General features: G+C 45.0%; 2 protein-coding genes across 6 annotated transcripts; both read right to left on the bottom strand.

Moving 5' to 3' along the window:
- Positions 1 to 445: 445 nt before the first annotated feature.
- On the bottom strand, positions 446 to 9,699 carry LOC118235769 (actin-related protein 2-like). Of its 2 annotated transcripts, XM_035433542.1 has the most exons (9): positions 9,453 to 9,699; positions 8,039 to 8,149; positions 7,589 to 7,612; positions 6,453 to 6,741; positions 5,063 to 5,199; positions 4,028 to 4,177; positions 3,601 to 3,746; positions 3,132 to 3,264; positions 446 to 2,796 (listed from the first exon to the last, which is right to left on the bottom strand). In XM_035433542.1, exons 1-9 carry the CDS (start codon positions 9,498 to 9,500, stop codon positions 2,626 to 2,628), a joined length of 1,209 nt encoding a protein of 402 aa, XP_035289433.1. In that variant the 5' UTR covers positions 9,501 to 9,699; the 3' UTR covers positions 446 to 2,625. The 2 variants fall into 2 exon arrangements, with proteins under 2 accessions (XP_035289433.1, XP_035289434.1); XM_035433543.1 differs by lacking the exon at positions 7,589 to 7,612 and having other exon boundaries at positions 9,453 to 9,684.
- Positions 9,700 to 10,078: 379 nt separating this feature from the next.
- dpp3 (dipeptidyl-peptidase 3) lies at positions 10,079 to 22,158 on the bottom strand. 4 transcript variants are annotated; one of them, XM_035433536.1, is made up of 18 exons: positions 21,984 to 22,158; positions 20,240 to 20,550; positions 19,925 to 20,014; positions 18,548 to 18,685; positions 17,691 to 17,765; positions 16,121 to 16,214; positions 15,461 to 15,591; positions 15,004 to 15,134; positions 14,673 to 14,731; positions 14,334 to 14,528; positions 13,801 to 13,913; positions 13,524 to 13,616; positions 12,953 to 13,015; positions 12,684 to 12,808; positions 12,327 to 12,447; positions 11,973 to 12,152; positions 11,608 to 11,770; positions 10,079 to 11,487 (listed from the first exon to the last, which is right to left on the bottom strand). In XM_035433536.1, the coding sequence occupies exons 1-18, from the start codon at positions 22,051 to 22,053 to the stop codon at positions 11,345 to 11,347; spliced, it is 2,295 nt and encodes a 764-aa protein (XP_035289427.1). In that variant the 5' UTR covers positions 22,054 to 22,158; the 3' UTR covers positions 10,079 to 11,344. The 4 variants fall into 4 exon arrangements, with proteins under 4 accessions (XP_035289427.1, XP_035289426.1, XP_035289424.1 ...); XM_035433535.1 differs by having other exon boundaries at positions 20,240 to 20,553; XM_035433533.1 differs by lacking the exon at positions 21,984 to 22,158 and adding an exon at positions 21,234 to 21,359 and having other exon boundaries at positions 20,240 to 20,553.
- Positions 22,159 to 27,160: the final 5,002 nt, after the last annotated feature.

Genomic DNA, 27,160 nt, shown 5'->3' on the forward strand with positions numbered 1-27,160 from the left:
TTGAGCTGCTGAAAATGTTGGATTCCTTGGAGCCCTAAATTCAGTAAGTAAAAGTTTTTAGGAACCAAACGAGGCAGTGTTTCCATTCGGATTTAGGTCCTTAGGATTTCTCAGCCACCTTATATGTGTCCTAATTATATTACAGACAGAAAACTCAGGAAGAGCACAGAGATGGGTTGATTTTATTCTGAAGGTACAGACCCAATTTCCTCAGGCTATTCTCAAACAGTGAAAAGGTTGGGTAGGGGTTTGGGAATGCAAGACACTGCAAATGTGAATCCCAGAATCAACCTTTCATTTTGGATAATAAACTACCTAACTTGCAGTAAAAAAAATCAACTGTATCAAAGGACAGTGAACAAGCAGGTATGCCATTCTAGGATTCATTGGGAAAAAGCAATACAACATCCCACATTTAAACATTTCAAAAAAAGGCCAAGAGCAGAATAATTATAACAATCTTTATTAATATTCATTCCGTTGTGTCCAACATTGCTACACGCATCAAAATAAAGTACAACTTAACCCCTTCTGCCCCAAAAAGTGTAAATGCAATCAATGATAATGTTTTTAAAAAAAAAGAACATAGTGAATGATACCAGAGTAAAATGAAAGCTAGAATAATGCTGTGATTAAGGTGTGAATGAGATGTTCTCAGGGATTGAGCTCCAAGGTGAAGACACGGCAAAGAAGCATACAGAGCTATATAGCAAGAGCTCAAAAACTGGGGTCGAGACCCATCTGGGAGCCACGACGGCTTCTGGTGGGATGTGAGTTACACATGTAAAAGGGAAACGTGTATATTATACAATTCTGACTGACGTTCACACCGGTCAAACAAAACACTGCACAAGTTAGAGTACACGCTGTTGTCTCACCATGTATATATTTAATTCAATTTTTTAAGGCTTACCAGCAATTCCAATAAGAGAAGGGTCACAGGAATTGTGTTCAACCATTAAGTAGGTTTTTGACTTCAAAGGTTTGGGAACCACTGCTCTAGAAATGAGTAAATGGTTCCGATTTTAATGTTAAATTGTGCATAAGGACATATGGGAGTGTTATTCTCTACTAAAAGTCTGGCTGCTACCTCGACAAAGAGCATTGCACCTCATTCACACAGATGAGGTCATGTACCGTTTCCTCACACGTGTGTAATACATCTCCCATTTTGCAGATTATAGCCCTGCAACCTCCCAGGACAAACCGCTGACAGTGTCTGCTGACGTTTTACTAACAGGCCTTAAAAGGGCTCAGCTTACAACACAAAGAAAGAGCTCAATGATGCCAGGCAGAAAGAACTGTCTGCTTTTAAATGAATGCATCTCCTCTGATTGCCTCTAAATACAGAATCTGCGTTTATATACGGAAATTATTACTGAGAACAAATTGGTGTAGGCGTTCTGATTCACAACCTGTTTATCACCTGTCACATAGCCATTATTGCAAGACAAAGAAAAACGGTAATGAAAAGTTTTTGATCAGAGTTTTGTGAGCACAATGCTGTGCTAAAAAATGAACAAATTACAGAAGTACAAAAACTGGGATTTAGAAGGTAAAAAAAATCTCATTGGCAAATACTAAACCTCAATAAAAGCACATAATTAACAATACACAAATATAAAATAAGTTTCTAAAAAAATGTTTGGTCCAGGCTCATGATTATCTGATTATCAGGAACACCTTATTCACACAATCTGCTGACACTGGGAGAAAGTTACAGTACATTACAGTGCTACTGTAATCCTGGCTGAAAGTCAGATAAAATGTTCAGTTTACTGTCACTTGATTTGTCAGCGTTATTAGAAATGAGCCCAAATGCGGACCCTAGGACTGCTCTGACAGTTGAAGGACACGGTCACCTGACTGCCTAACAGTCCGATGGGTACCTGAGAGAAGACTCCAGCTGATGTGTGCTAATTGCTAAATGCTAAAGTACAGCATCTCATCCATCTCTTTGTGGGACAATAAGAAAGTGGCAACTTTCTATGCTGCTAGGGAAACAGAGGAAGCCCACGACTCTGTTCCTTCTTAACACAGACTATGATTATTATGGATTATAATTATTCTTGTTTAAATATATCACAGTGGGGGCTGTCAACCCACATGAGCTGGAGAGTTCATGTTTTCAAACTTATTTTATTTTCACATAATTTTTACTTTGGTAGCAGACGAAATCACCCCGATTGGCTAATATTTCCCCCGAATATAGTTATCTTACCTATATATGCAACAGTTAATTTCATCCAGGTACTGAACTGGCCTTGTAAAAAAATACAAGCAATGAAACTACAGTCAAACCGATGGCAGCTGCATGCCTAAATCGGGTGCCATAATCACACCATGCCAGGACAGACAGACAGACAAACACCTACTGAACCCTTCTCACGCTCTATTAGACCAGCGTGTTGAGATGGTGGACAGACAGACGGACAAAAGTGAGAAAGGCAGTTAAGTACCCGATTGTTGATGTCAGAGTACGCCAGTCTGTCTGTCTGTCTATGTCTCAGGGCCTGTGGGTGTGGCAGTAAGGGTGCATGTTTGGGAAGGGGGAGGGGGGGAGGGGGGGGTCCCTGTGCTTATACCTGTGTTTAACCTGGGCAGGCCGGGGTGGGTGGGAGCCTCCTACCGCACGCTCGCCCCCAGTTTCTCCAGCACCCCGATGCCTTTCTCCTGGTACTCCGCGCGGCTCATCCAGAAGGAGTCCTTGTCCTTCATGATGTCGGCCAGCACCGCCCCTCCGAGGAACACCATGTGCTTCCGCCGAGGCGGGTCTTCGATGCGGATCTTAAACTTCTGCAGGGGACACAGCGAAGGACACCACGCTCAGAGACTGGGTGTGTGGGTGTGTGGGTCTGTGTGTGTGTGTGTGTGTATGCGTATGTGTGTGCGTGTCTGTGTGTGTGGGTGTGAGTGTGTGTATATGTGCGTCTGTGCCGTGTGAGTGTGCAAACAGGGCAGTCTCTTTGTGCTCTCTCGAGAAGTGTGTGTGCGTGCGCATTTCTTTGTGTCTGTCAGCATATCCTTCCTGTACATATGCCACACAGTGTCTAAGATGTACATCAGCAGTGCCTCGGTGTCAGTGCTGCTGCGTCAGTGCGTCATTATTAGTGTCAGCATTTCTGACTCACAGACAGCTTCTCCACATCTCCCTTCAGCACCCTCTCCAAATAAAGCTGTTTCATCTCCCTCTCCAGGCGGGACGGCAGGCCGGGGTACATGGTGGTACCCCCGGACAGCACAATGTGCTTGTAGAAGTCTGACCTGCAGGTGGTGGTAGAGCACAGCATGAAAGATTAATAAAAATGTATGGCACAGGTGTTGCGTCTCATTATCGGGAGTAATTTCTCTAAATTTTAGGAATGCTTGTCAAACAGGTTATTAAATGTCTGGTAATTTGTACTTTTGTCAGCTGTTATTTTTTATTTGGGTCTTTGGGTGAATCTTTCATATAAAGATTTTCATTTTTCATTTAAAACCTTTTCATTTAAAACCTAATGTGCAGGTCTGTACAGAGGATACACCTGAATCGCATGCAGTTCGACTGGAGGATGAAGTCACATAAGATCAAGATGGCGCCCGCGGCAATGCGCAACTGACCTCGTATCGATGTCGGCCGCCTGGATGGTGTTGAAGAGCAGCTCGGCCACACCCACTCCCTCCACGTTGATCAGGTGGGGTTGGAACAGTGCCTCGGGAGCCTCAAACCGCTCGCCCCCCACCTTCACCAACCGACCATCTGGGAGCTGGAGGGACAGAAGGAGGGAGGGAGAAAGGAGAAAATAAGTTTTGAAAACAAAAACATTTTTCTTGTCATTTCTAGTCTCATTATACTATCATTATCTACTTCAAACCTTAATTACTGCAATGTGTGCTAATGGAGTGAGCCATTAAAGGGAAGTGAGCTCTCAGAGCTATCCAAGAGAGGAGCAGCCATGCATATTGATGAACTGCAGCACAGTGACCGGGTTACAGTAGGTCTGTAATGTGGCCATGGAGGGGCTGCATGTGTAGGTTGCAGGGGTACCGTGAACGTCTCGACGAGCACGGTGGTCTCTCTGGACAGCTTCTGCTCCTGCTCGATGTTGTAGCCCACGTAGCACAGCTTCTCCTTCAGCATGCGCACCGTCTCAAAGTCCGCCGAGTGGTTGAAGGCGTAGCCGCGCAGCAGCAGCAACTGGGGGGGAGGGGAGGAGACAGAGGGGGGGGGGGGTGAGAGAGAGAGAGAGAGAGAGAGGGGGGGGGGGGACAGAGACAGAGAGAGAGGGAGAGAGAGAGAGGGGGGGGGGACAGAGACAGAGAGAGAGAGAGAGAGAGGGGGGGGGGGACAGAGACAGAGGGAGAGAGAGAGAGAGAGAAATTATTGTTAGAAGTCAATAGCCATTAAATGATCACAGTAGTAGTGTGCTCAGAGATGGGTTTCAGGCTCAGTTGCCTCCTAATGGACCTGCTGAAGCATGGTGCGCTTAAGAGAAGTATCTTGTTAAAAATTTTGTTAAAATCTTTGTTTTCCACAGTAGACAGGCTGAAGACAGGTGTACTGATTGCATATAGCTTGATGGTTTCCTGCTGTACCTCTTGGTGTTGGCTGACAAAAGTGATAAAAGAGTAGCTTAACTGTTGTTCATGCCATTTTCAAGGAAAATCCAGATTAAAAGTCACTCTAAAAGACACACAAATATTAGGTAGTCTTTGAAAGCCAGGTTACTGCAACCAACAAGGCAATCCAGTGTCATACAATCCAAATCACTCAAAAAGGTCTTAATCTTCTGGGTGGTTCATCCTGTTAAGGCACTGTTCTAGTGTGTGGATGGGCCCCATGCATCGGGCCACACTCTCCAAAATGGATGAGATGTCATCCTCCGACTCAAATCTCTGTGATTTTGGAGCTTGGCTGAGGGCTGCACTATGAAAAGACACACTGGTGACAACCCATGTTTCGACAAAAAACACTGATGTCTTCACTCTTTCGAATCTGCAGTGAGGGGTTGCGCATGAACAACTGGTAATCGGATATTCCAAATTAAGCCGTGATTGACAGCGAGGAAGCCTGAGGAGGTACCTTGATGAGATAGCGTGTGATGTCACGGCCTGCGATGTCCAGTCGGCGGGTGAGGTGTGGCAAAGCGAAGCCTTCGTACACGGGACAGATGTGGGTCACTCCGTCCCCCGAGTCTACCACCACACCCGTCAGCAAGCCTGAGAGAGACAGGAAGTGACACGAGCAGATGGAGGAGAAACGAGAGAGAAATGGAGAGAAAGACAAGGTTTTTAATGTGGATAAGTAGTTTTATCGATAGACAATTCTGGTATAAAAGTATAAACCTCAATAATTATAAATAACAATCCTTATATTGCAGAGATTATTCATGATAAGCTTGGTGAAAATTCTATTTAGCGATGAAGTTTGAGCACACAGGGGCCAAAAGAATCTGATTCCTAAGGCTATGAATCACACATATAGAGTGTGGCCCCTGATGCAGCCAGAGCCAAATCTGACCTGAACAGATATCTGGAGGAAACCGAAGAACCTAAGAAACATGCACACACACAAACACACACACACAGAACTACACACATACATGTGTATGTGCATGTGCACGTGCACACAGACACACACAGACAGATACACGCAGAGTCATTTTAGAAAACAACTTTGGTACCAGAGGACCATGGTACCAGAGGACCAAGTACCACAGATGCAAACAGAACGAGCCTCAGAACTTCCATTGTCGATTGGGAGGGCCAAAGGCAAACCTGGTTTCTCACAAGCCATTTTCAGATCTTTTTTTGGCACTGTGGTCGACAAGTCAGACCCACACAGAGTCAGAGGTGATATGTGTGTGTGTGTGTGTGTGTGTGTGTGTGATGACAGCTGCTGCTTCTTATCACTCTGTTCTTCATGGTGTCAGGCTCTCACAGACGTGAGAAAGACACTTCCCTGTGCACCCATGCAGCTTCACAGGCAGACTCACAGGCATCCAATCGACCAGCAGGGTGCAAGATGAGACACTGACATCACAGCGACTGAAATCCTCCCTTCCCTGGGTGAGGCTAGCGCCAATTACGCGTCGCCCCAGAGGGCTGCTAGTTGGCACTGGCACATTCAGGACTCGGTACCAGACCAAATCCACACACTAGAACAGTGCCTTTACAGGATGAGCCACCCAGCAACCACATCTTAACCATGGAACTCTGAGAATCAGCTAGTGATCGGAGAGTGAGGCTTCAATAGGTGGAGCCACTAGTCACTCACTAGACAGAACCAATCAATGCTTTTCAAACAACTGCCAAGGAACATCTTTTGTGCACAGTACGTAATACGTACTATGTCTCTCCATTGATCTACCAATTGACTGGCTCTTGAAGCCATAGAAAATAGTATCCATTATCTTGGAAACAACTTTATGGCAACAGCCATGCATCGCCGTGCATCGCCGAGAGATGCTCACCCTGGGCGTAGAGCGTGAGCACAGCCTGGATGGCAATGTAGACACCCTGAAACTGGTAGCTCTCAAACATGACCTCTATAATCTTCTGCCGGTTCTTGAGCGGGTTCATGGGGGGCTCTGTGAGCAGGATCTTGCAGTCCGGGGGGGAGATGTCCAGCCGCTGGGGGCCAAAGGTGTAGTCCCACAGGTGGCGCATGTCATCCCAGCTGCGGACGATGCCGTTCTCCATGGGGTAGGACACCTCCAGCAGGGAGCGCAGCTCACTGGCCTCATCCCCCACCATCAGGTCCTGAACACAGGGCAGAGAGAAAGGGGAACCTCCCCTGGTGACTCACAACAGAGCTCAGAATAATGGAGAAGTGCAAGAGAGATCATACCCAGTCAAAAAAAGAACAGCTCAAAACATAAGTGTACCGTATATTTTCAGTGCTATTCCACTTAAGATACGGTCTCTCTCTCAATATGGCCTGTGCCTGAGCTAGTCCCTGCATGATAGTGGGCGGCAGTGTAGTATAATGAGTAAGGAACTGGTCTTGTCACAGTTCCGATTCCTGAGTAAGACACTGCCATTTTAACCTTGAGCAAGGTACTTACCCTGCATTGCTTCAGTATTTATCCAGCTGTACAAATGGATGCAATGTAAATGCTATATAAGTCACTCCATCTGCTTAATGCCTGTAATGTAATGTAATGATGGTCTGGTATGCACAGCCAAAACACCTCTATCAGGGTAAAAGCCATTCTTCTCATCCCTTCATTCCATCTGCAACATATATTTAGGACGTGGTATGGATTATATAAGCATTGGCATGGCTGTGGGAGGTATGCAACTGTCAAACTCAGTAAGATAATTCTACAATTTTAATATCATGCCTTAAAAAAAAATCATCTTAAAAGGCTGTTTACTGGTGATTGTCGGGTAAGAATTATTTCATGCCACAATCGGTCAGTCGTCATTGGCAGTTCCATCAAGTGAGCTCTTGTAAACACTACTGTACCTCGCACAAGCTATTCAAAGTTCTGTTTTAAACTTCCTCATTTCCCAACAGCGAGATCTAACATTCAAACAGAACACAGTTCAGTACAACCATGAGGCACGGAGCGGTCAATTAGCGCTTGAGACGGCTGGAACTCACCACATGGTCGTTGATGCAGTTGTTCTTGCGCAATAAACAGAAACACGGAAGAAGACAGGGACAGAAAAAGAAGAGATTGAAAGAGTGAAAAATAGAGGGAAAGTCGCTAAAATAATAGAGAGCAAGGACGGGAAAGAATTTGAGGAATCAGAAAGCACTATGCTGAATCTAATTCTACACTCTCTCCTCTCTAGATACTAAAAGAGGGGTGATGATGCAAAGATGCTCTTCATCCCAAATTCTCTCGACAACAAGAACCAACCAAGAGATCTGCTACCTGTCACCAAAGAACAGCAGACCAGAGAGTGAGAGCCAGCTTTTGAAATGGCACACACATTCTCCAGTGGTAGTTAAGTGCGGTTCCTATTGTATCCAGTCAATGTTGCAATAAATGTGCACGTAAAGCATTGTATGGATGCTCCCCACCCCCCTTCACCATAATGGTCTCACCTTGATCTCAATGTTGCCCACTTTAGTGGATGAGCGGATGATGGGCCGGCCCACCAGGGCGGGGAAGATGTGTTCAGGAAAATTGGAACCAGCATATCCGCACTTGACAAACTGCAAAAGCAAACGGGAGACTGAGTAAAAACAAAAATTGAGGGATGAGTTTGCATATTAAAAGCGTGAGGAGGTTTAAAAACAAAAGAGAATTATTGTTTTTCCTTTTGCCAAATGTCAACTTTTGTAAGTGAGCTTTCCAACTTACGAGCTGCACAGTATTCAGTGGAAAGGTGTCTGTACTTGTCTGGTGGCCACGATGCATTCCATAGCCTTGAGGAAGGCATTCCACACAAATTGAGGCACGCAGCTTTCAGCAGACCACAGTGCATTATCACCAAATATTATGAAATGCAGCAACCTAATCATTTGGTTTTGGAAGCGATCTGACACACACTGATTCACAATGCACTAAGGATATTTCTAAATGACTGCTGTGATTAGAGTATTTCACAGTTGCATAATTAAGAATTGTGTGTCTGTTCTCAGCTCTAAGTGGGATTTAGAATCATTTCACTGTAGTCTGTCTAGTGACAAGTGGGAGTAGTTGCTAAGTGACATGTGAAGGACAACACAAAATACACTGCTGTAAAACAAATTATTAATAATAATAATAATAATAATAATAATAATAATAATAATAATAACGGGAAACAACAAGATGTATAAAAAAGGAAGAAAGCCCCAGTTCCTTTTCAACTTCCTACTCCGTATGTAGTTTGAGACCACATCACCTTGTATGGCAATAAGTTCAATGCAGCACAGAACTAGGCTGAACTCATACCTGACGCAAACAAATGTATACATTTCTAGGCTACTGTCACACACCACCCACAAACAATTCAGATATAATTTCAAAGAAAACGGTAAACTAAAAAACGACAGTGCAAACGATAACCTATTTATTCAACACACCTTAGGTTGTAAAATAAAGTGATTTAGCAAGGCATTTGCAACCAGCCAGAGAATTATAGAACTAGACTGGATCAACAGATATAACGCTATATGAAGACATCAAATTCGGAAAGCGTAACGAATTAATACACGGGCCATTTTGCATAATTCTTCACCCGGGTGAGTGCTCGTGATAATGTTCAGATCGTATAGCTCTCTGACATCATATCAGCTGGTTGCATATCATATCGGTTTTCCAATGTGACAGATCGACCTACGTGCTTACAATAGCAGTTAGTTGGCCATCCAGAGAAGCATGCGAAGTGGGCTAATCACGCACAGTATTTATTTAGGCTAGTTGATAGCTGTCTGTCAAAAGCTTTAGACATCAGCACCAAGCTAAACACTCGTCCTATAGAGTAAGAGATTTAATGAATGAATGGAAGAAAAACAATAAAATCATGCTTACCCCTGTGCCATTGTCACAAACTACTACTTTTCTTCCTTGGCTATCCATAATTCGCCGCCAGCGAACACCGTACGAGCGCAATGAAAGGGGAAAAGATCAACGCCTCAAAAAGCCGTTTCGGTGATTCTTACTCGAGCATCTATGGGGCGAATGACGGACAAAAAGCGGAAATGCACTGGACTGGTGGATCAGAGGTAAACGTAACATCCTGCGTCTAATTTTCTTTAGATTGCGAGTGTGACGAAAGCGGGGATTGAGCTGCAGCTAGAGCGCAGTACGTTTCAGCGCCTGTCTGTCGTTTGGAGCAGGTAGTGGAAAGCAGCTCGTTCGGTTAATTCAGTCTATTTCCTAGTTACCCGACTCTTTAGCGTGGTATAATGCGAATTGCCAGATGAAGAGCTACTTTGCAAAATCAGCTCTCACATATGTTGTAAACATGTCTGCGCTGCATGAAGAAAACGTGTAGTCGTATACACAAGAATATAGCAATTTCGGATTGTGTGCAGCCAGACGGCCAGTGTGATTTTACTCTTAAACTCTCGAATATTAATTAATAAATTAAGATTTGTGATGTCACAGATGATGTCATTTCCATGCAGAGGGCACAAATGCAGAAAGCACAACTATGTTTGGAAAATCAACCCAACTTTATTCTAGTTTTGGTCTGTGTATACATTTGATCAAAGACTTTTTAACATCGTGCTCATCCAGGTCACTGGTACACAGGACCCACTGGTCTATCCAGCTGATTTCAGCTTCTTAGATAAAATGCAATCATGAGCAAAAACACAATTATGCATTACAATCAAAAATTGACATACGGTTTTCAATAGCTCCAGTGGGAAGTATACCACAGCATACATGTAAATGTGTTTAACTGATTGGTTGCCACACAAGGAAATATGGAGACATACAGCAAAATATATTTCTGAATGGATTCCACCAAATAATTACAAGCGTCTTTGTTCCAGTTATATGGCTTAATTCTATATGATAAACCGTGTTTGCCCACTGGATGTCCAGTGACACCATGGCACTGCAAGGGGAGGATCTGTGGAAGTTGTGAGATGGCTACAGCAAAATGAACGAATACTACTAGCAGTTTGTTTTTTTTTAAAAAGCCCCACTAAAGTAGCATTGTCTGTGCCTAACACCATACCTTAATATGATACATTCATTCATATAAGTACACCTTATATAGTGATATTTGGAGGAAAAACCCTGAATTCTAAATGTAATTAATTACATGTATGCCAGCAGTTTAATATGCAGCACCTATAATTAAATTAAATGAGACGTCCATACAGTAACTACTGTGTAACCGAAAGTACAGCTACATTATAACACATTACACATTTACAAGGTTGCCATAATGACCCAATGCAAACTAGGTTTGCGTTAAGTTTCTGGCAATTAATTAAGATCCAATAGTGGACATTTTGTCTGTGAGACATCAAGTCCACGCCCCTGGCCCCAAAAGTCTGTCCTCACAGAAGTGCAGGACAAGCTGGAACTTTGAGGAGACACGCAGGTTTAAACTGACAGAACAGGCGTGCGCACAGACCAGTCGGCCACAAGACCCAGCTCTTAAGAAGCTCGCACAGCCTGAAGGTCCACAAACACTGATCCATATTCCCTCTGGGAGTGGAGCGAGAGCTGGTGATTGGCTGATGTCATGTACACCTGAGCAGGGCACTGTATGAATGAACTCATGACCAATTAATGTAACGTGTGAGGGCAGTTGAAGGAAGGTGTAGTCCAAGATGGCATTTTTGTTTGTTTATGTGGTTCATTTCCGTGTGTGGCAACATAAGTGTGTGTTGTGCATGTGTGCGTCCTGTGGGGTAAGGTGTAAGTGCTTTATTTTCATAGTGTGGCATTGTTGTGCACCCTCAGCACCAGCAGGGGGCGTCCCGCTTGCTGAGCTCCAGTAGCTGAGCCTCCACTTCCTCCGCATCCTCTGGGAACCTCTCAGTGAAGGAACTGATGAGCCCCCCAGCACTGCCCTCGTACTCCACCAGCTCCACGCTCTCACCTGCAAACAAAGCACACTTATAACCCCGCTCACTTCCACAGGGAACACACTTCTACCTGCTCTCACTTATGGAACAGAGAATACTCCTCTACGTCGCCTACACGTTGGCGTTTCACTGACCTTTGACCCGGGTGTTGGCCTGGACAAACATTTTTCGAGCCTCCTTGCGCAGCAGGACCGTCTCCCGCAGGCGCAGGAAGTCATGTGACCCCGTGGAGGTGACCTCAGAGTAGCCCTCGTACAGAGCTCTGCCACCCTCTACGTCTGCCGTCGATTTGTGCACCTGAGATTCAGAGGAATTGTTTCCCGGAATTTGAGTTAAAAACGGCACCAAATCACCCACCCACTAGAACAGTGACCCCTCATGGCATCATTAATAAACATTAATTATGGCCATTTAGTGTATGAATCATGTCCACTGTAATATCATAATAATGCACCTGCTCCTGGGACCTGTGTCACGCTGCCCACAAGCACCACCGTACCTGCAGTTTGCAGAGGAACCTCTTGATGGCGTCCTTGCCCACAGTGTGGATCTTGCTCCTGTCCAGAGTAATGAGGGCGTCAGGTTGTCCGTCTGCCCCCGTCGTCTCCTGCAGGGTGACCAGGCCCTCGCCCGCCTCCAGCAGCACCCTCAGGATCACGAAACGGGCCTGCATGTGCGCCTGAGACACAGGGAGACCGCAGGAGCCTCAACAGGAGTCCGACAGGGCGAGCGGTTCTTTCAGTGTTCTTTCACCTCATCCCAGATCAGTACGAGTGTGCGCTGTTCTCAGACCAGTGTTAAAACTGCACTGTTCTCAGTCCAGCGTGAGTGCAGCCCTCCACGCGGTTCTCACCTGCCTCCAGCTCTTGCTCTTGGGTGTGTAGAACTCCAGGCCCAGCAGGCCGGCACGTACCATGGTCAGCCAGTTCACGTACACCACCTCCTCCGCATCTGTGCCCTCGTGCCCAAAGATACTGAAACACCCACACACACACAGCGACAGTGACACACATGCACATGCGTGCACACACACACACACACACACACACAACACCCTAGGAATTGCGATAAGCTTACCGTCCCTTTATGGAGAGACGCAACCCATTTTGGCACATACCCTCAGTATTACCCACTCTGATTCCACTACACAAACAGCATGTTAAAGGACAGCTTTAGAGGGAGTATGGGCGGGCACAGGAGCCTGGTGTACCTGAGCACCTCCTGGATCAGACACAGGTAGAGCCCCACGCACTCCGCCCGGCACTCCTCGTAGGAGGAGGCGATGGTGGAGAACTTGCTGTCCCACGTCTCGCTGCCTTTGTACCAGGTGGAGATCTGGGGACGGACAGCGCGGTCACCAATGAATAACACACCACACACACACACATACCGAATTTACCAGGCAAATGGCCAAATTATTACTGAACCAACAAAATTGCGGGATTAGCCAGAGCAAAAACGGTAAAGGCAGACTCTCACCAGCTCTCCAGTCTCGGGATTGCGAACACTTTCCCGCTCAAAGTTGAAGTTCCCCTTCTCATCCTGAACACATTCAGATAAAATGGTGAGTCAACACCGAGGAGTGTTCATTTGAACACCTACATACATATTCTGCACACATACTGTATATAACAAAAATGTTATATAAATAAGCTTCTCCCTTCCACTTTCTCCCAATTTACAAAGGCCAATTGTATTCACAAGCCCCAAATACACTTTTTACAGTAGTAATATCAGACCAGTACATTTTGTAAAGGAGTAGCTACAGTATGCATTTAACTCCATACATCCAGTTCAACAAAAAAAATCCAGGGAATTGAGGACAGAAGTGGTGAAACCATCAACAGCCAAAATAATTATTATAAAATAGACCATAAATGATATACAAATCTATTTAATGTTTTGTATTAAACTACTGTCTAAAATGGTTTTGTCAACTAACATTAAGCTGGTGTTAGTATTAAGGACCAGGAACAACCAGTGCTAAACTGAAGACACTGGGCCGTACTCCTCAGACAAGTGAGAGGTACCGTTATCGGGCTCTGCTCACCTGGACAAAGAGCTTACCACTGCCATGACCCAGCAGCTCGTGAAGCCCCACCTGCACCTCGAAAGATGGACCCTTCCACTTAATGTACAAGTCCTGAGGAGGAGACAGGGACACAGACTGTACCACTTTTTTGTGAAGGGGGGGGGGACCAACAGGGCTACCAACGAGGATTAATATTAAAATATTTTCAGGTGAAGATAGAACATGAAATGAAGGTCAAGAGACAGAGTTCTAGAAATGGCCGGGATACGGATGTACGCATAGAGAAAATGGGCACCTTGTCATTTTCCTCCAGGAAGGTGAGTTTGTCCTTCTGTGTGGCATAGGCAACAGCCAGGACGTTCCCCAAGGACACGTTCTTGAAGCCCTCCGTCTGGCGGATATCATCGTCTGCAACAGACAAGATGCCTCCTTTCAGCCTACAGCCGTGGCTCAGATTACCCTCAACTGCCACATCAGAAAGCACCCAGGGGCCTTCCCCCTTTTCTCAGAGAAGAAACCTGATCCTAATGGAGGTTTGAAGCAGTGTTTTGGGAGGAGGTGGGCAGCGGGCAAAGACCATTCATGCTGAATGCTGAATATTACCACCACAGAACAAGTGGTTCCCCAGCCAGATCCAGGTATTTGCTGTGATCCACCTCAAGCACACCCGATACAAAAAATCCAGCCCTTGATTGGTTGCATCAGGTGTACTTGAGACAGAAAACGCATCAAATCCCTGGAGTCAGGGGTCCCCGAAAGAGGGGTTTGGGAGCCACTGCCACAGAACAGTGTGCTGTGTCTGCGACCCTATGACGGGCCCGGGCTCACAGTTTGGGATGTTGATGCCGGCGGGGATGCCGCTGCCGGCGAAGGTGAGCACGTCGAGCGAGGTGAAGTCGGGCCGCAGGAAGATGTCCTTCTCGAAGGCAGGCGGCCAGGGCAGCTCGGGGAGGAGGACCTCGGCAGAGCTGACCAGCGAGGCGAAGCGAGCGCTCATGCCCTTATTCACCACCGCAACGAACCCTGGGGAGAGGGAGAGACAGCGCAATATTGCCATTTTTTTCAGGCAGTCCCGTGGGCACTACACACTGCACTGCCACCCATCTCTGATCCAGCGATCAGAGACCTCTCCAAACCTGTAACGGTCCTCCGCACGGCCGCTCGTACCTTCAAACTCCCCCCGGGAGCCGAATGGGTCCCTGTAGCTCTCAATGAAGCCGATGTAGCTACGAAAGCAAATGTACAAAGAGCCAATCAGGAGGCGCCTCCTTCCCTGCCCCATGACTGCACGCTGACCTCGCTGGCAAGCACTTAAGTGCGGTTCGTATTCTGCTTACACAGCAGTTAATCACTTACTAAGATAAATAAGGTGGAGAAACTGTATACTAATTGTTATTGTTATAATAACAATTAATACCTGCACTCTGTAAAATTCAAAAAATAAAATAAAAAATTTAAAAGTCAATTTTACAGTAAAATACAGCAGTCCAGCCCTCACCTCTCCACTATGGGCCCTTTGTCTTTGATCCAGTAGCGGGAGCCCTCCTTATGCGCGTCCACCGAGCCGTAGGTGAAGCTGCGGGCGTACTCCTCCAGCATCCGCTTCTGGCTGTCATTGGCTGCGTGCGCCTGAGGGAGGGAGGGAGGAAGCCAGGGATGGAGGAGGAGAAAGAGATTTATTTACTTTCAAACAATCTTATTTTCTGAGTAAATATGTACATGCTAATCTCATATTTAATGCGACATGCACGTAGGCACGTACGTACACACACACACTTCCTTCTGGTTGATTTTTAAGACACAGAATATTTAAATATGGCATACACATTAAAACAGCCTGAGACAGGCAAGGTTGGTGCTAGCAGCCTTACCGGCGCGTTCCACTTTACAAGGTAAAAAACACCATAGTGATGCGATTGCTGAATATTTGGACGGAACACAGTGCAAGGACTCACCCTGGCCTTCTCCAAATTATCGCTGACTTTCTTCATGAGGGGAGCGTAGTCGCCCCGCTGAACCACGAACACGGCGTCCCCGAACTCGTACCTGCCACACCTGGTCTCCCCCTCGCCATCCACCGGGCTGTCTAAAAACCCAGGAAAAATCTGATTTGCATCCATTGTAGTGCATAGTTGACTGATTTCTGTACAAATTTTCATTGTTACGCCTGTTGTTTCAGTTTCTCCAGAACTGTCAGAATATCACTTAACAGTTAATTTTTTATTGATTTATAAAATATATTGTTGATTCTTTATGAAAAATACGCATTTCTGGAGCTTTGTAACAATGTGATTTAAAAACAAATATGTGCAACTGCATAATTGTCCTACTGGGTTGAAAACTCTTGTGGAATCAACATTGTTGCTGTACAGAACAGAGACTCAGTGGGAATGTCAGGTAAATGCAATTCTGCTCACATGACTATATATCGCGACTTTTGCAGCTTCATAATATATTCACACAATAACCAGCTCTGAAAATGGTCTGATAAGGGATGTTATGGCATGTGCAAGTGATTGAGAGGGAATTTTCAGCATGCATTAACATTTCAGTCCTGGAAAAAGTTAATGAGACGATAACACTGGGATGCAAATGCATTGTTGGCCGATGCTCACCTTTCTTTTCGGCAGAAGCCAGGCGCACCTGGTAGCACCTCTTCCCCTCGGCTGCGCCCTCCTTAAACAGGCGGGTGTTGTAGGCACTCAGGTTCTGCAGGAACGGCACGTTGCATTACGTTCATTACAGGCGTTTAGCCTGTATGACTTACACAACTTCATCTAAACATCACATTTACATTGCAGACATTTATATACTGAAGCAATTCAGGTCAAGCACCTTGCTCAAGGGTCCTATCTGGGGAATCGAACCTGTGACCTTTAGGTTACAAAACCAGTTCCCTACCCATTACACTACACTGTATTTTTCATTTCATTGTGTCCATTGCTGTCCTACACTGCCGGATTACATCACACACGTGACGCACAGGGCCGAGTGCAAACCCGCTTTCACAGTGGCGTTTACAAGCACAGCCATTATTCCCATCTTATTTGGAAAACTCAAGCGTTCCGGTTACGATGCAGCCCATGTAAACACATTATTCCGAAAAGCAAACCCAGTTATGCCCCTATTAACATGCAAAATCTAAACTAGACAGGTTGCTTATGCCTCCAAAACAGATATTTTAATTTCTGTGTTAAAAGAATTAAACCATACATGTGCAGCACATGGACAGAAAAAAGCATCAAAACAGCAATGCTTTTAAGCAGACAAAATGAAAGTTTGTGAACCACAGACCAAATTAGAACCCTGAAAGCAAATGCATTTTGCCTGCCAATCTTAACACATGAACCCACACAATGAATTTTAATTACAATTATTAATTACAAAGATTAAAAATAGGATGGAAGATGGTAAATCTGGTCTTTGGGGGGGGGGGGGGGGGAGAGACTACAGAGACTACTAAAGCCAAAATAAGAAAATATGATCAATTGTACTAAAGTAAATAATTAAAAATTAATCACCAATTGAACGCTGAATGTTGACAGCTCTAATTTTAAGGCAAAGAAACAAAACAATACCAGCAGTTCACTCTGAGCAAATTTTAAACACTTTATTCAAATGGAAGAATTATCACGCTAACCATGTACACAGGAATGAGACCGCCAAATTAGTCCTTTCAGGACGCATGTAAACGGAATAATCAGAATATGAGCCCAACCAGGACAGGGATCGTTACTCAGAATATGGTGTGCGTGTAAAGGTGGTCTGTGTGAGGGAGACAGAGTCTCTGACTCTCATCGCTCGTTTTTATTACTGTGAAGTATAAAGAACCTGTGAGGCCTGGGCGTGTATCCTGCGCTCGTTAACGTTCATATCTGTACAACATGTCATATGTTAACTATTTCTAGTTGCTAGATTAGAGCTGGTTAGGGCAGATTGTCCTGTGCAGTTACATTACACTACCAGACAAAACGAAAGAAAGAAAGAAACAGAAACTATGATTTACCATTGTATAGTTAAGCCTGATCGTTCAATGTATAATAATGCTGTAACGCTGAGCTACAGCGCACTTGCATTACTCTACAGCACTACTCCACATCTTCAGTGACACAATAGAAATGTAAAAATCTGTGGCATTTTTATCATCACAAACGTGATCAAGTGGTACCATGTTTTCTCCCCCACCTTAGAGTCCAGGAATTTCTGGGCCAGTTCGGCATCTTCCAAACAGCAGTTTCCTGAGAAGTAGGTGGTGATTCCCTGGGGGGAATAAACCGACAAACATTCATCACACAAACTCTTGTCTTGGCACCGCGTGATAAAACGGTGACAAAAACAGTGACAGCCCGCGCCGGTTTTGTCATTGCTTTACTTGACCTCACCCAGGTCATGTGACCGGACTTGCCATGCCCCTTCACATAACCTGGGTAAGGTAAATCAAGCAATCAAGCTTATAAAGGGTACATAGGAACACACGCGCACACACGTACACACACACACACACATATATATTGACTCTGTATTAGTCTCTGGTGTGACTAAAACAAAGCTGTTGGCCATCTTCTTTTGGACTGATGTGAGCTAACCACGTCATCCAAGAGTAGGACTACGAGTCTTGAGTTGAATATGAGTTGTGCCTCGCTTCCTTTGGCCACAGAAAGAGTATAGCGGATATGCTGTAAGCTTTAGACACTGTCTCTTATACGAACACCTGGACAGCAAACATACGGTACTGCAACGGCAAGGGTTCTACCTAGAGTAGATTCTGAAAGCATTTGGACAGCAACGCCATTTACTGTTTTGGCTCTGCACTCCAGCACATTGGATTTAAAAGGAAACAAAGGACACAATATACTTTCAGCCTTTAAACAAAGGGTAAAAGTTCAGACCGCCAGCTTTAATCTGAGGGTATTTACATCCATATTTGGTGAACATGTGTAAATCCAATGTACTGGAATGCAGAGCCAAAACAATAAAAAATTGAGTCACTGTCCCAATTCATAAGGACTGCGGAGTACAGCCAATATAATGCAAGGCCTTGCCTTGTCCCCCAGGCCCAGCTGTTTCTGTTTGTCCTCCAGGGAGTACATGAGGTGGGCACAGCTGTTCCACAGGGCCTCCATCTCTGTGCGGTTCTCCTGGAAGGCCTGACTCTGCCACACCAGAGCTTTCACCTTCTCCTGAAACACAGCAGACACTCGGTCAGCACACGATGCTACACCAGACCTGAGTCAAATACGTATTTGTTTTGCATTCAAATACTTTTCTACACGTTACTGACCTTGTCTGGTGTATTGGAACCAATAAAATAATAATGGAAAAGTGCAAACCCCACCTTCTGGTCATAACGGCAGGCTCAATTACACCAGGCAAGATCAATAGGGCACAGAAAAGTATTTGAATCCAAAACTATTATGTATTTGACCCAGGTCTGCGCTACACACATTCAACAGACGACCACACACGAGCTTTACGGCCCAACTTCCAACACAGGGGTGCAGTCATGTACAGGAAAGGTATGTAAAGAATCCTGCCATACATGTAGACAGTCAACTTTAAATCATCACTTCACCATCTCATTTACATAAACGAAACAGCCACACTGACTGAACAAAACAAGAAACGGAAAATATGAAATAGAAACCGAAGCAAAGAAATAACCTCTGATAACCTCTAAAATACTAGGGGCAGAAACAAACAATAAAGCAATGAAACCTCTTTTAAGCATATAAAATGTAGAAATAACCAAGATGTAGTGATAATATGAAATATTCATTGAGCGCACGCACCATTATGTACTTGTCATCATTTTGTATTTGTCAGTTTCGTTTTGAGCATAATGGATGAGCTAATAAAAGGCATATTTGTTTGAGATATGACTATTCTGCCTGTGCGACTGCTGCCAATCACAAAATGACATGAGCAAAAGGGTTCACTCACATTTCTAATGTTAAGTTGGCAGCAGTGGCATTTTGAACAATACATTTAGAGCAATTGGGCAATGGGAATGGTACCTTAACTTAAAATATATATATATATATTTATTTTAAAGGCAGGTCCAAATAAGATGAGTTTATTTCAGGTTTGTAAGTCACTCTAGATAAGAGTGCCTGCTAAGTGATTGTAATACGGTAGTGTTTCAGTTGAGGACCGCACCACTATGCAGTGTAACATCATTAGTGTTCCATAATTGTGTTCCCCCATCGAAAATGTTTCATAACTAATTTAAGAATTATACAACACATCATCAGGTGTTTGATAGTCAACAAAAGTAACAACAAAAAAGACCACAAATAGAAATGCAATATCTGAAAAAAATGGGCTCCTTAAAAGTTAGACAATGCACTGCATTGGTTATATTGAATCAGGCCAAAGACACACATACTAACAACTCTTAGAGCACCAAGATAAGAACTTACCTTTGGGAGGTTGGGAATGAACTTGGTGTCACCAAATGACTTGTAGTTTCCCATGTTGGCATAAAGCCCGGCAGCATAAACCAGGAAGGCCTGAACAGATAAAGGTGAAAGTTGACTGTGGAGTAACCTCAACCCCCCACCCCCATCCCTCCCTCCCTCCTATCCCCTACATCTTTCACCAGTGTAACTTCATCCTCCACCTCTCTTCGCAGACAGATCACTTTACATTTTGGATCAGAGGTGGCTTATGACTCAAATTTCACAAATGAGTTACCAAACGGATCTCCTAACCAAACAACGTTGTTGATGGCGCACCTGGTACTCCTCGGGGCTCAATCCAGCGGCGGTCGCCACACCCTCCAGCTGCGCAGGTGGCTGCCGGCGGAACAGTTTCTGGAGCAACACGTAGATGGAGGCAGACTCTGGCGACGTCTGCTGCAGCACCACAAGGCCACCGTACCAAGCCGCTCGGGAGAGGTAGTGAGCGTACAGCTGCTCCTTGGGTGTCAGCTGCCGAAAGGCTTCAGCGCAGTCCAGCGGCGAGATCCCAATGTCATTGGGTAGGTAATACTGGGAGTCCACCATGATGCAACGCAGATTTTGCCTCTGAAACGCAGACCAAACACCTGCTGCCCGAAGAGCGGGAGAAACTGGATCAACATAACGGTCACAGCGACTTTTCTGCCATCCAGAAAATAAGTCAATTGCGAAACCTGACAAACCACATGAGCATATACGTTCAATAAATCACATTCGAAAGATGCAATATAATGAATAGCCTTAAGCATATATGCTAACAATATTAGCTATACAATAAATGTTCCCCTCGATCTACAATTAGTAGAACAATTGTCTTTTTGGTAGTCTGTGCATTTTAAATATGAAAATAATTATTCGATTCTCACGTCTACACAAAACAGAAACAGCAACCGAAACCATGAACCAACCTTACACTATAAAATAGATCCTGGTAAACTTTACATTTACCTTTCGGTCCAGCCAGGCTATTTATAAGAATAGAATTACCCTTAATTTTGAGTTTAAATCCAGTTTGAATATTTGCAGCATAAAACAGACAGGTGAATTCAGCTATCGTTACCTACATAACTTATATAGCTAACGTTATCGTAGTTCACGGTAATCAGTGTTGCCAGATTATTTAGTGCGAGCTTTAATGTAAAGTTACCTAGAGCTGTTAGCCATAAATTAGGATTGCCAAAAAGTTAGCTAGCTAGACTAAGTTAGCTCACTCAGATCGAAAGGGTGCGAGTTTTGTTGTAACTATTCTAATACTCTTAAATTTGATTACCTTCGTGTATGAATGTTCGGTTATACTCCTTTACAGGTTTTTTCGCTTCCTTTTCACAAACTGCACTCTCACCCTTTCGCATTTACTTCCTCCTTTCATTCATTGCCAGCTCCGCCTCCAAGCCAATCAAATGGTCGTTACAATAACTGACATGTATCTTAACCTATCCAAAGGACATACATATCATACACGAACAAAATAACGGCTAAATAAACCAATAAGAGTGAGAAAATTCTATAACTACCCAGTGTAGTCTTTAAAGGAAATTGTCACGTTCTCTGTCGCATAAAAAGACCTTAATATGAGCAAATCAATATAGAATGAAGATCTTTGGCTGAAAGTTCGTTAAGCTATAGGTATTTGGTAACTTTAGTTGAACTACTAATAAGCTAGCTACTTATAGTCAGCTAGAAAGTTTGAAAGTAACTATGGGAAAAATACAAATGTAACGTGTAGCTAGATAGTAAGATATTTCAAAGCCCGACATACTGAACCTCTAGCCTCTTTCACATGACATGCTTCACTCAGATTTAACGTCACTTGTGTCAAAACCACCAGACACAACCAAAATATATCAACAAATCGCATATATAAACATAAAAAACATGTATACTGTAGCGATTTCAGTGTGGAATCATTTCTTTGAGCAATTGTGCTTATTTATTAACATACAGCGTAAACGCAGCTTTTGAACAAACACGGGATTCATAGAACTGCGCGCGCGTAGTTCATTTTACACGTTCTACTTACAGTGTAACCGAGTTGTCCGGGTTCGCCTAACTGTGATATTAATAAAATTACAAACGCGGAGCCAGACCATCAAGTCAACGTCAGCCACTCTTTATTTATTCCACTGAACTGTGATCTATTCCCTTTTAACTCTTCCTCCTCTGACGGAAGTTCGCCAACAACCCAACACTACGGTAACGCAGGGGGGACAACATACATGACACAGTCTAACATAGAAATCTGTTACGCAGTATCTGTTGGAGCCGTGCCCGTCACAGCTCCTCTTCAGTCGCACTCCTGCACTGCTCAGGCACTCTCCGGCCAGCTGGTGGTCGTGGTCCAGGCGGTCTTGCAGCTTGTCCTCAGCTCCCGCCCAAACAGCAAGGCTGGTTTGCAGCCCACAGACAGCCGTCCTGTGTGACATCAGGACCACGGGCAGGAGCAGGCCTCAGTCACACTGATGGTGAGTGGTGAGATGAGCATGCGGTTGAACCGCTCTGCTAGCCTGTCACTCTGGGGGGTTTCTTGACACCGAGGTGGCAGCCGACTTCGGAGAAGAGCTGGCTCTCAAAGTTTCTACGTTGGTCAGAGTGCAACTCTTCGGCCACAATGAACCTATACACTTTGTTGTACGTCGCTCTGGATAACAGCGTCTGCCAAATGTCTGTAATGTAATGTAATGTAATAGAAGAACATTATAGCCACCCAACACTCCGCCATCACTGTGAGGGAACCACGTATGCTGGCGGACCCTGTGCAGGGTCTTGTTTACCCCAAAATGGCCGACCCTGGGCATCCTATGAACACGCTGCAGAACTCTGGACTGGGGGCACTGTGGCACTTTTGTTTACTTTTGTTTTTGTAGCATTGTCTTTCGGTCATGTGCAGCACATTGGGCTACAGCCACTGTATGAAATGTGCTATATAAATAAAGATTGATTGATTGATTGATTGATTGATTGATTGACAAGCTCCAGCCGTTAGGCACTCGCCGACCACTTCCTGTACAGCAGGCCCTGGTGCAGCATCAGGCAGTCCCACTAGTTCACCAATGCATTCATACCTGCAGAGATAGCAGACAGACAAGACACCGCAGGCTGCTGCCCCTCCTGCCTCCACTGCAGCACCATACCCACATCCAGGTCCTCTCTGCGCCTGCAGAAGCTGAGCAGGCTGCATCTCTTCCAGAGTGAAGGCAGTGCTGGCCGCAGATACTCGTTTGGGAGCAGTCTCAGTCTCTGGTTCTCTTCTCCGATCCTCCTTCCGCTCTGCATGCAGTGGCGGCATTGACTACTGGCACAGAGGCGGCATGATAAGCTGTCTGCACTGTTGTGCTTCTTACCCGGGGGTGCTCAAAGACAAAGTGGTAGTTCTGTAATAGCTCAATCCATCGAGCTATCTGGCCATCGAGCTATTCACATGGCTTCTCCTACCATTGTTATGCAGATGACACACAACTCTTCTTTTCTTTCCCCCCCTCGGCCACACAGGTCAATGATAAGATATCTTCCTGCCTGGCTGACATCACCACCTGGATGGCCAGCCACCATCTGCAGCTCAACCTCAACAAAACTGAGCTGCTCTTCTTCCCGTGCAAGACCTCCTTACTTCGTGAGCTCTCAATCACGGTTGATGGCACCACAGTAACTGCCTCTCACTCTGCCAAGAGCTTGGGGGTGGTCCTGGATGACCAACTGGACCTCAAGGAGCACATCAAGGCAACATCACGGTCCTGCAGATTCCTTCTGTACAACATCAGAAGGATTCGACCATACCTGACGACGCACTCCACCCAGCTGCTCGTCCAGGCTACGGTGACCTCTCGCCTTGATTACTGCAACTCTCTCCTTGCAAGCCTGCCAGCTTGTGCCATACAGCCACTACAGATGGTTCAGAATGCCGCTGCCCGACTCATCTACAACCTTCCCAAGTTCTCCCACATCACTCCTCTGCTGCGATCACTCCACTGGCTACCGGTCGCTGCCAGGATCCGGTTCAAAGCCCTGACCCTTGCCTACACTGCTGCCAACAGGACAGCCCCCATCTACTTGCAGGACATGACTCGATTCTATGTGCCTGCTCGACCACTCCGCTCTGCGGCAGCAGGGCACCTTGTAACCCCTCCCACCCGCCCAAAGGGATCACAGAGCTTCTCCACCCTAGCTCCCCAGTGGTGGAACGAACTCCCCGTCCCTCTCCGAACCTCCCCCTCACTATCCATCTTCCGCCGTGGCCTGAAGACTCATCTCTTCAGACTATACCTAGACTAACCACCACCACGCTGTATATTTCACTCTAAATCCCCCCCTCCCTTTTTTCATGACACTTGTTACATGTTGCCCCATCCCAGCACTTTTTGGCAATTTGTATTTGTCCTAATACTGTAGCTTATTCTTCTGCCTAGTTGGCTTTGCAGAGGTTAGGTCTGAATAGTGTTCACTGTGTGAACTAAACTGTGTTCTTGGCTAGAAATAGCTGTACAAAATAAGTATTGTACCTTACTGAGCCTGTGTTTAGCAGTTGTCTATGACCATGAAATGCACTTTTGTACGTCGCTTTGGAAAAAAGCGTCTGCCAAATAAATGTAATGTAATGTAATGTAATCTGCCCCTCTGGCTCTTTGAACCTCAACAACCGTTGCAGTGCAGCGTGGTCCGTGTGGACCTTGAACTCACGGCCTTGTAGATACGCTTTTAAATGCTGTGCTGCTGCTACCACTGCCAGCAACTCCTGCCTGGTGACACAATAGTTGCACTCCTCTTTGCTAAGGGTATGACTGAAGTACACCACCACTTTCTCCCCTTCTTCTGTGAACTGTGACAGTATACCTGTCCCCCAATGCCTACATTGCTAGCATCAGTTTCTAAAATGAACGATTTGTCAGGGTCCACTGTAGCTTGGCCTAGGGCAGTGAAAGGGTTTGGTGACAGGCTGGAGACAGAAATCTCTCAGTCTTTTCATTAATAGCAAGCACAGAAGCAGCAATGCTAGAAAAGCCTTTAATGAAATAGCTATATTACAAGGCTAGGGCCTGGAAGCTACAGACCTCTCTTTGTGACCTAGGAGTGGGCCATTTCTTTATCATCTCTACTTTTGCTGGATCAGGCCATGTGGGTTTCCTCCGGGTACTCCAGTTTCCTAACACAGTCCAAAGACATGCAGATAGGCTAATTGGAGACTCTAAACTGCCCATAGGTATGAGTGTGTGAGTGAATGGTGAGTGAATGCTGTGTGTGTCCTGTGATAGATTGGCAGCCTGTCCTGGGTTTATTTCTGCCTCTTGCCCAATGCATGCTGAGATAGGCTGCAGCACTCCCCATGACCCTGCCCAGGATAAGCGGGTATATATAATGGATGGATGATTCTAATCATCCAAACAAAATTGGTTGAGAAAAAACAGGGAGTCAAAATCTGGTAGGTGCAATTTTCTGCAATTCATCTCTTAATACACTGTGAGTATTTGCAAATTTTTATAACTACTATAGACAGGAGAGGGGGGTGTTGTCGCAGTTCCCTTATTCTAACCACCAGAGGTCACCAGAGCCCCAGCCTTAGTGTGTCCCATTTTTGTCTGTTCGGTCACCCTTCATTGTTTTTTTCCTCATTATTGTATCATTGGTTTAGCTCACCTGTTTTAGCTCACCTGTTTCTCAATGTATTTAAGTTCTTCTTTCTCTGTGTGTCATTGCTTGGGCTTACTTTTTGTTTGCATGGTCTGCCATCCTCAAGTTTCCCTGTGTCTAGTTTTATACCGTGTTGTTTCCCCAATGTTTGTTGTTTGTTACTTGTTCGTAGTTGCCCAAGTAGTGTTGTTATTTCATGTACCTCCGTTCCCTGAGTTTTCCTTCGCGCCTGGACCCTTGACTATGTAACTGATCAGATTTTCATCTGAGATATTTACAGACTCAGTGATATTTATTCTACCATCATGTAATGCAGTTGGATTTGAAAATAAACATAGGTGAGCAGTCTGCCTTCCATATATATATTTTTATTTATTCAGATGGAAAGCAGAGAGAATTAATGAAGGGACCACAGGTCATAGTAGAGATCGAGCAACCAGTCACACAGGGGGAATCGCATATGGCCAGAGAGTCAACTCTGGATGGTGGCAAACTTCTCCCTGCACGGGTGGATGGTATAGACCTAGTTAACCTATTTAGTGTTATCTCTGAAGAAAATTGCATACATCTGGCCAATTTAGGTAGTAAATACTACCGTTGTGAATATTTCTCAAGTCATTCTGTATTCATGTTTAATGCTTATGCTTATGTTGGCAGCTAAATATTTTTAGCGACTTGTATACAATAAGAAAAATACAATTTGTATTTGACTATAGGCAACAACAAAATGATGACTAATCAATGGGCTATAACTTACAAACCATCTTCACACATTGTTTGCAGACAAAGCACATGACATTTTTTGCCATTCAAAATGGAATGGTCACGGGTCGATGTTTGATGAACCCAAATGCAGCCTCAGACAGCGGAGTTGCGAAACTACCGTAGGAGATGTTTAATGCAACGGTACACAATACAGCAGGCAGTCTCATAGTCAGTTCGTGCAAAAGATCAAAACCAGAAAAATCCACCAAAAGTACCAAAACAGTAGGCAAAATCAAAATCGAAAAACAGTTGAAGGTCAAAAACGGGAAATCAACGAAGCAAAGATGGCAGGCAAAAATCGGTAGTCCGAAAACAGAAGATGAAGCACGAGACAAACTGACAGGCGAAAACGCTGGAAAGGCACTGTAAACAGAGGCACAATTCGGCACCAAAGAGCAGGGGGAACAGAGAATATATACGAGGTGAACCAGGTGAGTGAAATGAGAGATAATTGAACATGCAAACAGGGAACAGGTGAATGAAGTGCGATTGATTAACTAGTGCGTGAGAATGCAACCCGAACAGGTGAGAGTGAGGGGGGAGAGCGAGTTAGAGGAAACCACGCCCATAGTACAAACCAAAACAAAGATCGTGCAGGAGAGAAACAGATAACCAACCAAAAGGTGAAATGACAACAGGAACATAACAGGAATGTTCCCTGAGATTATGGGGGGTGTGGGGCTGGAGGGGCTCAGGTCCACCTAGCAGCTGAAATATGTCATTACAATAAACTTTGATTACCTGAACAAATGACAGGGGTGGAAAGTCCAGGGGTCAGAAAGTAAAAGTCCTGCCACGCGTTTCTTCCAC

Source organism: Anguilla anguilla, chromosome 9 (genome assembly GCF_013347855.1).
Source record: "Anguilla anguilla isolate fAngAng1 chromosome 9, fAngAng1.pri, whole genome shotgun sequence".
NCBI lineage: Eukaryota > Metazoa > Chordata > Actinopteri > Anguilliformes > Anguillidae > Anguilla > Anguilla anguilla.

What these genes read in the sequence shown, in the direction of transcription:
- dpp3 (XM_035433533.1), bottom strand. Translation starts at nt 21,315, where the DNA reads ATGCGAAAGGGTGAGAGTGCAGTTTGTGAAAAGGAAGCGAAAAAACCT. An exon ending in GGCTTCTGCCGAAAAGAAAG is followed by an intron (nt 15,592 to 16,120) that starts GTGAGCATCGGC and finishes CTGGGTTTTTAG; the next exon opens with ACAGCCCGGTGGATGGCGAG. An exon ending in ATAATTTGGAGAAGGCCAGG is followed by an intron (nt 15,135 to 15,460) that starts GTGAGTCCTTGC and finishes TCCCTCCCTCAG; the next exon opens with GCGCACGCAGCCAATGACAG.
- LOC118235769 (XM_035433542.1), bottom strand. Translation starts at nt 9,500, where the DNA reads ATGGATAGCCAAGGAAGAAAAGTAGTAGTTTGTGACAATGGCACAGGG. An exon ending in GCTCACGCTCTACGCCCAGG is followed by an intron (nt 5,200 to 6,452) that starts GTGAGCATCTCT and finishes TGTCTCTCTCAG; the next exon opens with GCTTGCTGACGGGTGTGGTG. An exon ending in GAGATGTGGAGAAGCTGTCT is followed by an intron (nt 2,797 to 3,131) that starts GTGAGTCAGAAA and finishes TGTCCCCTGCAG; the next exon opens with AAGTTTAAGATCCGCATCGA.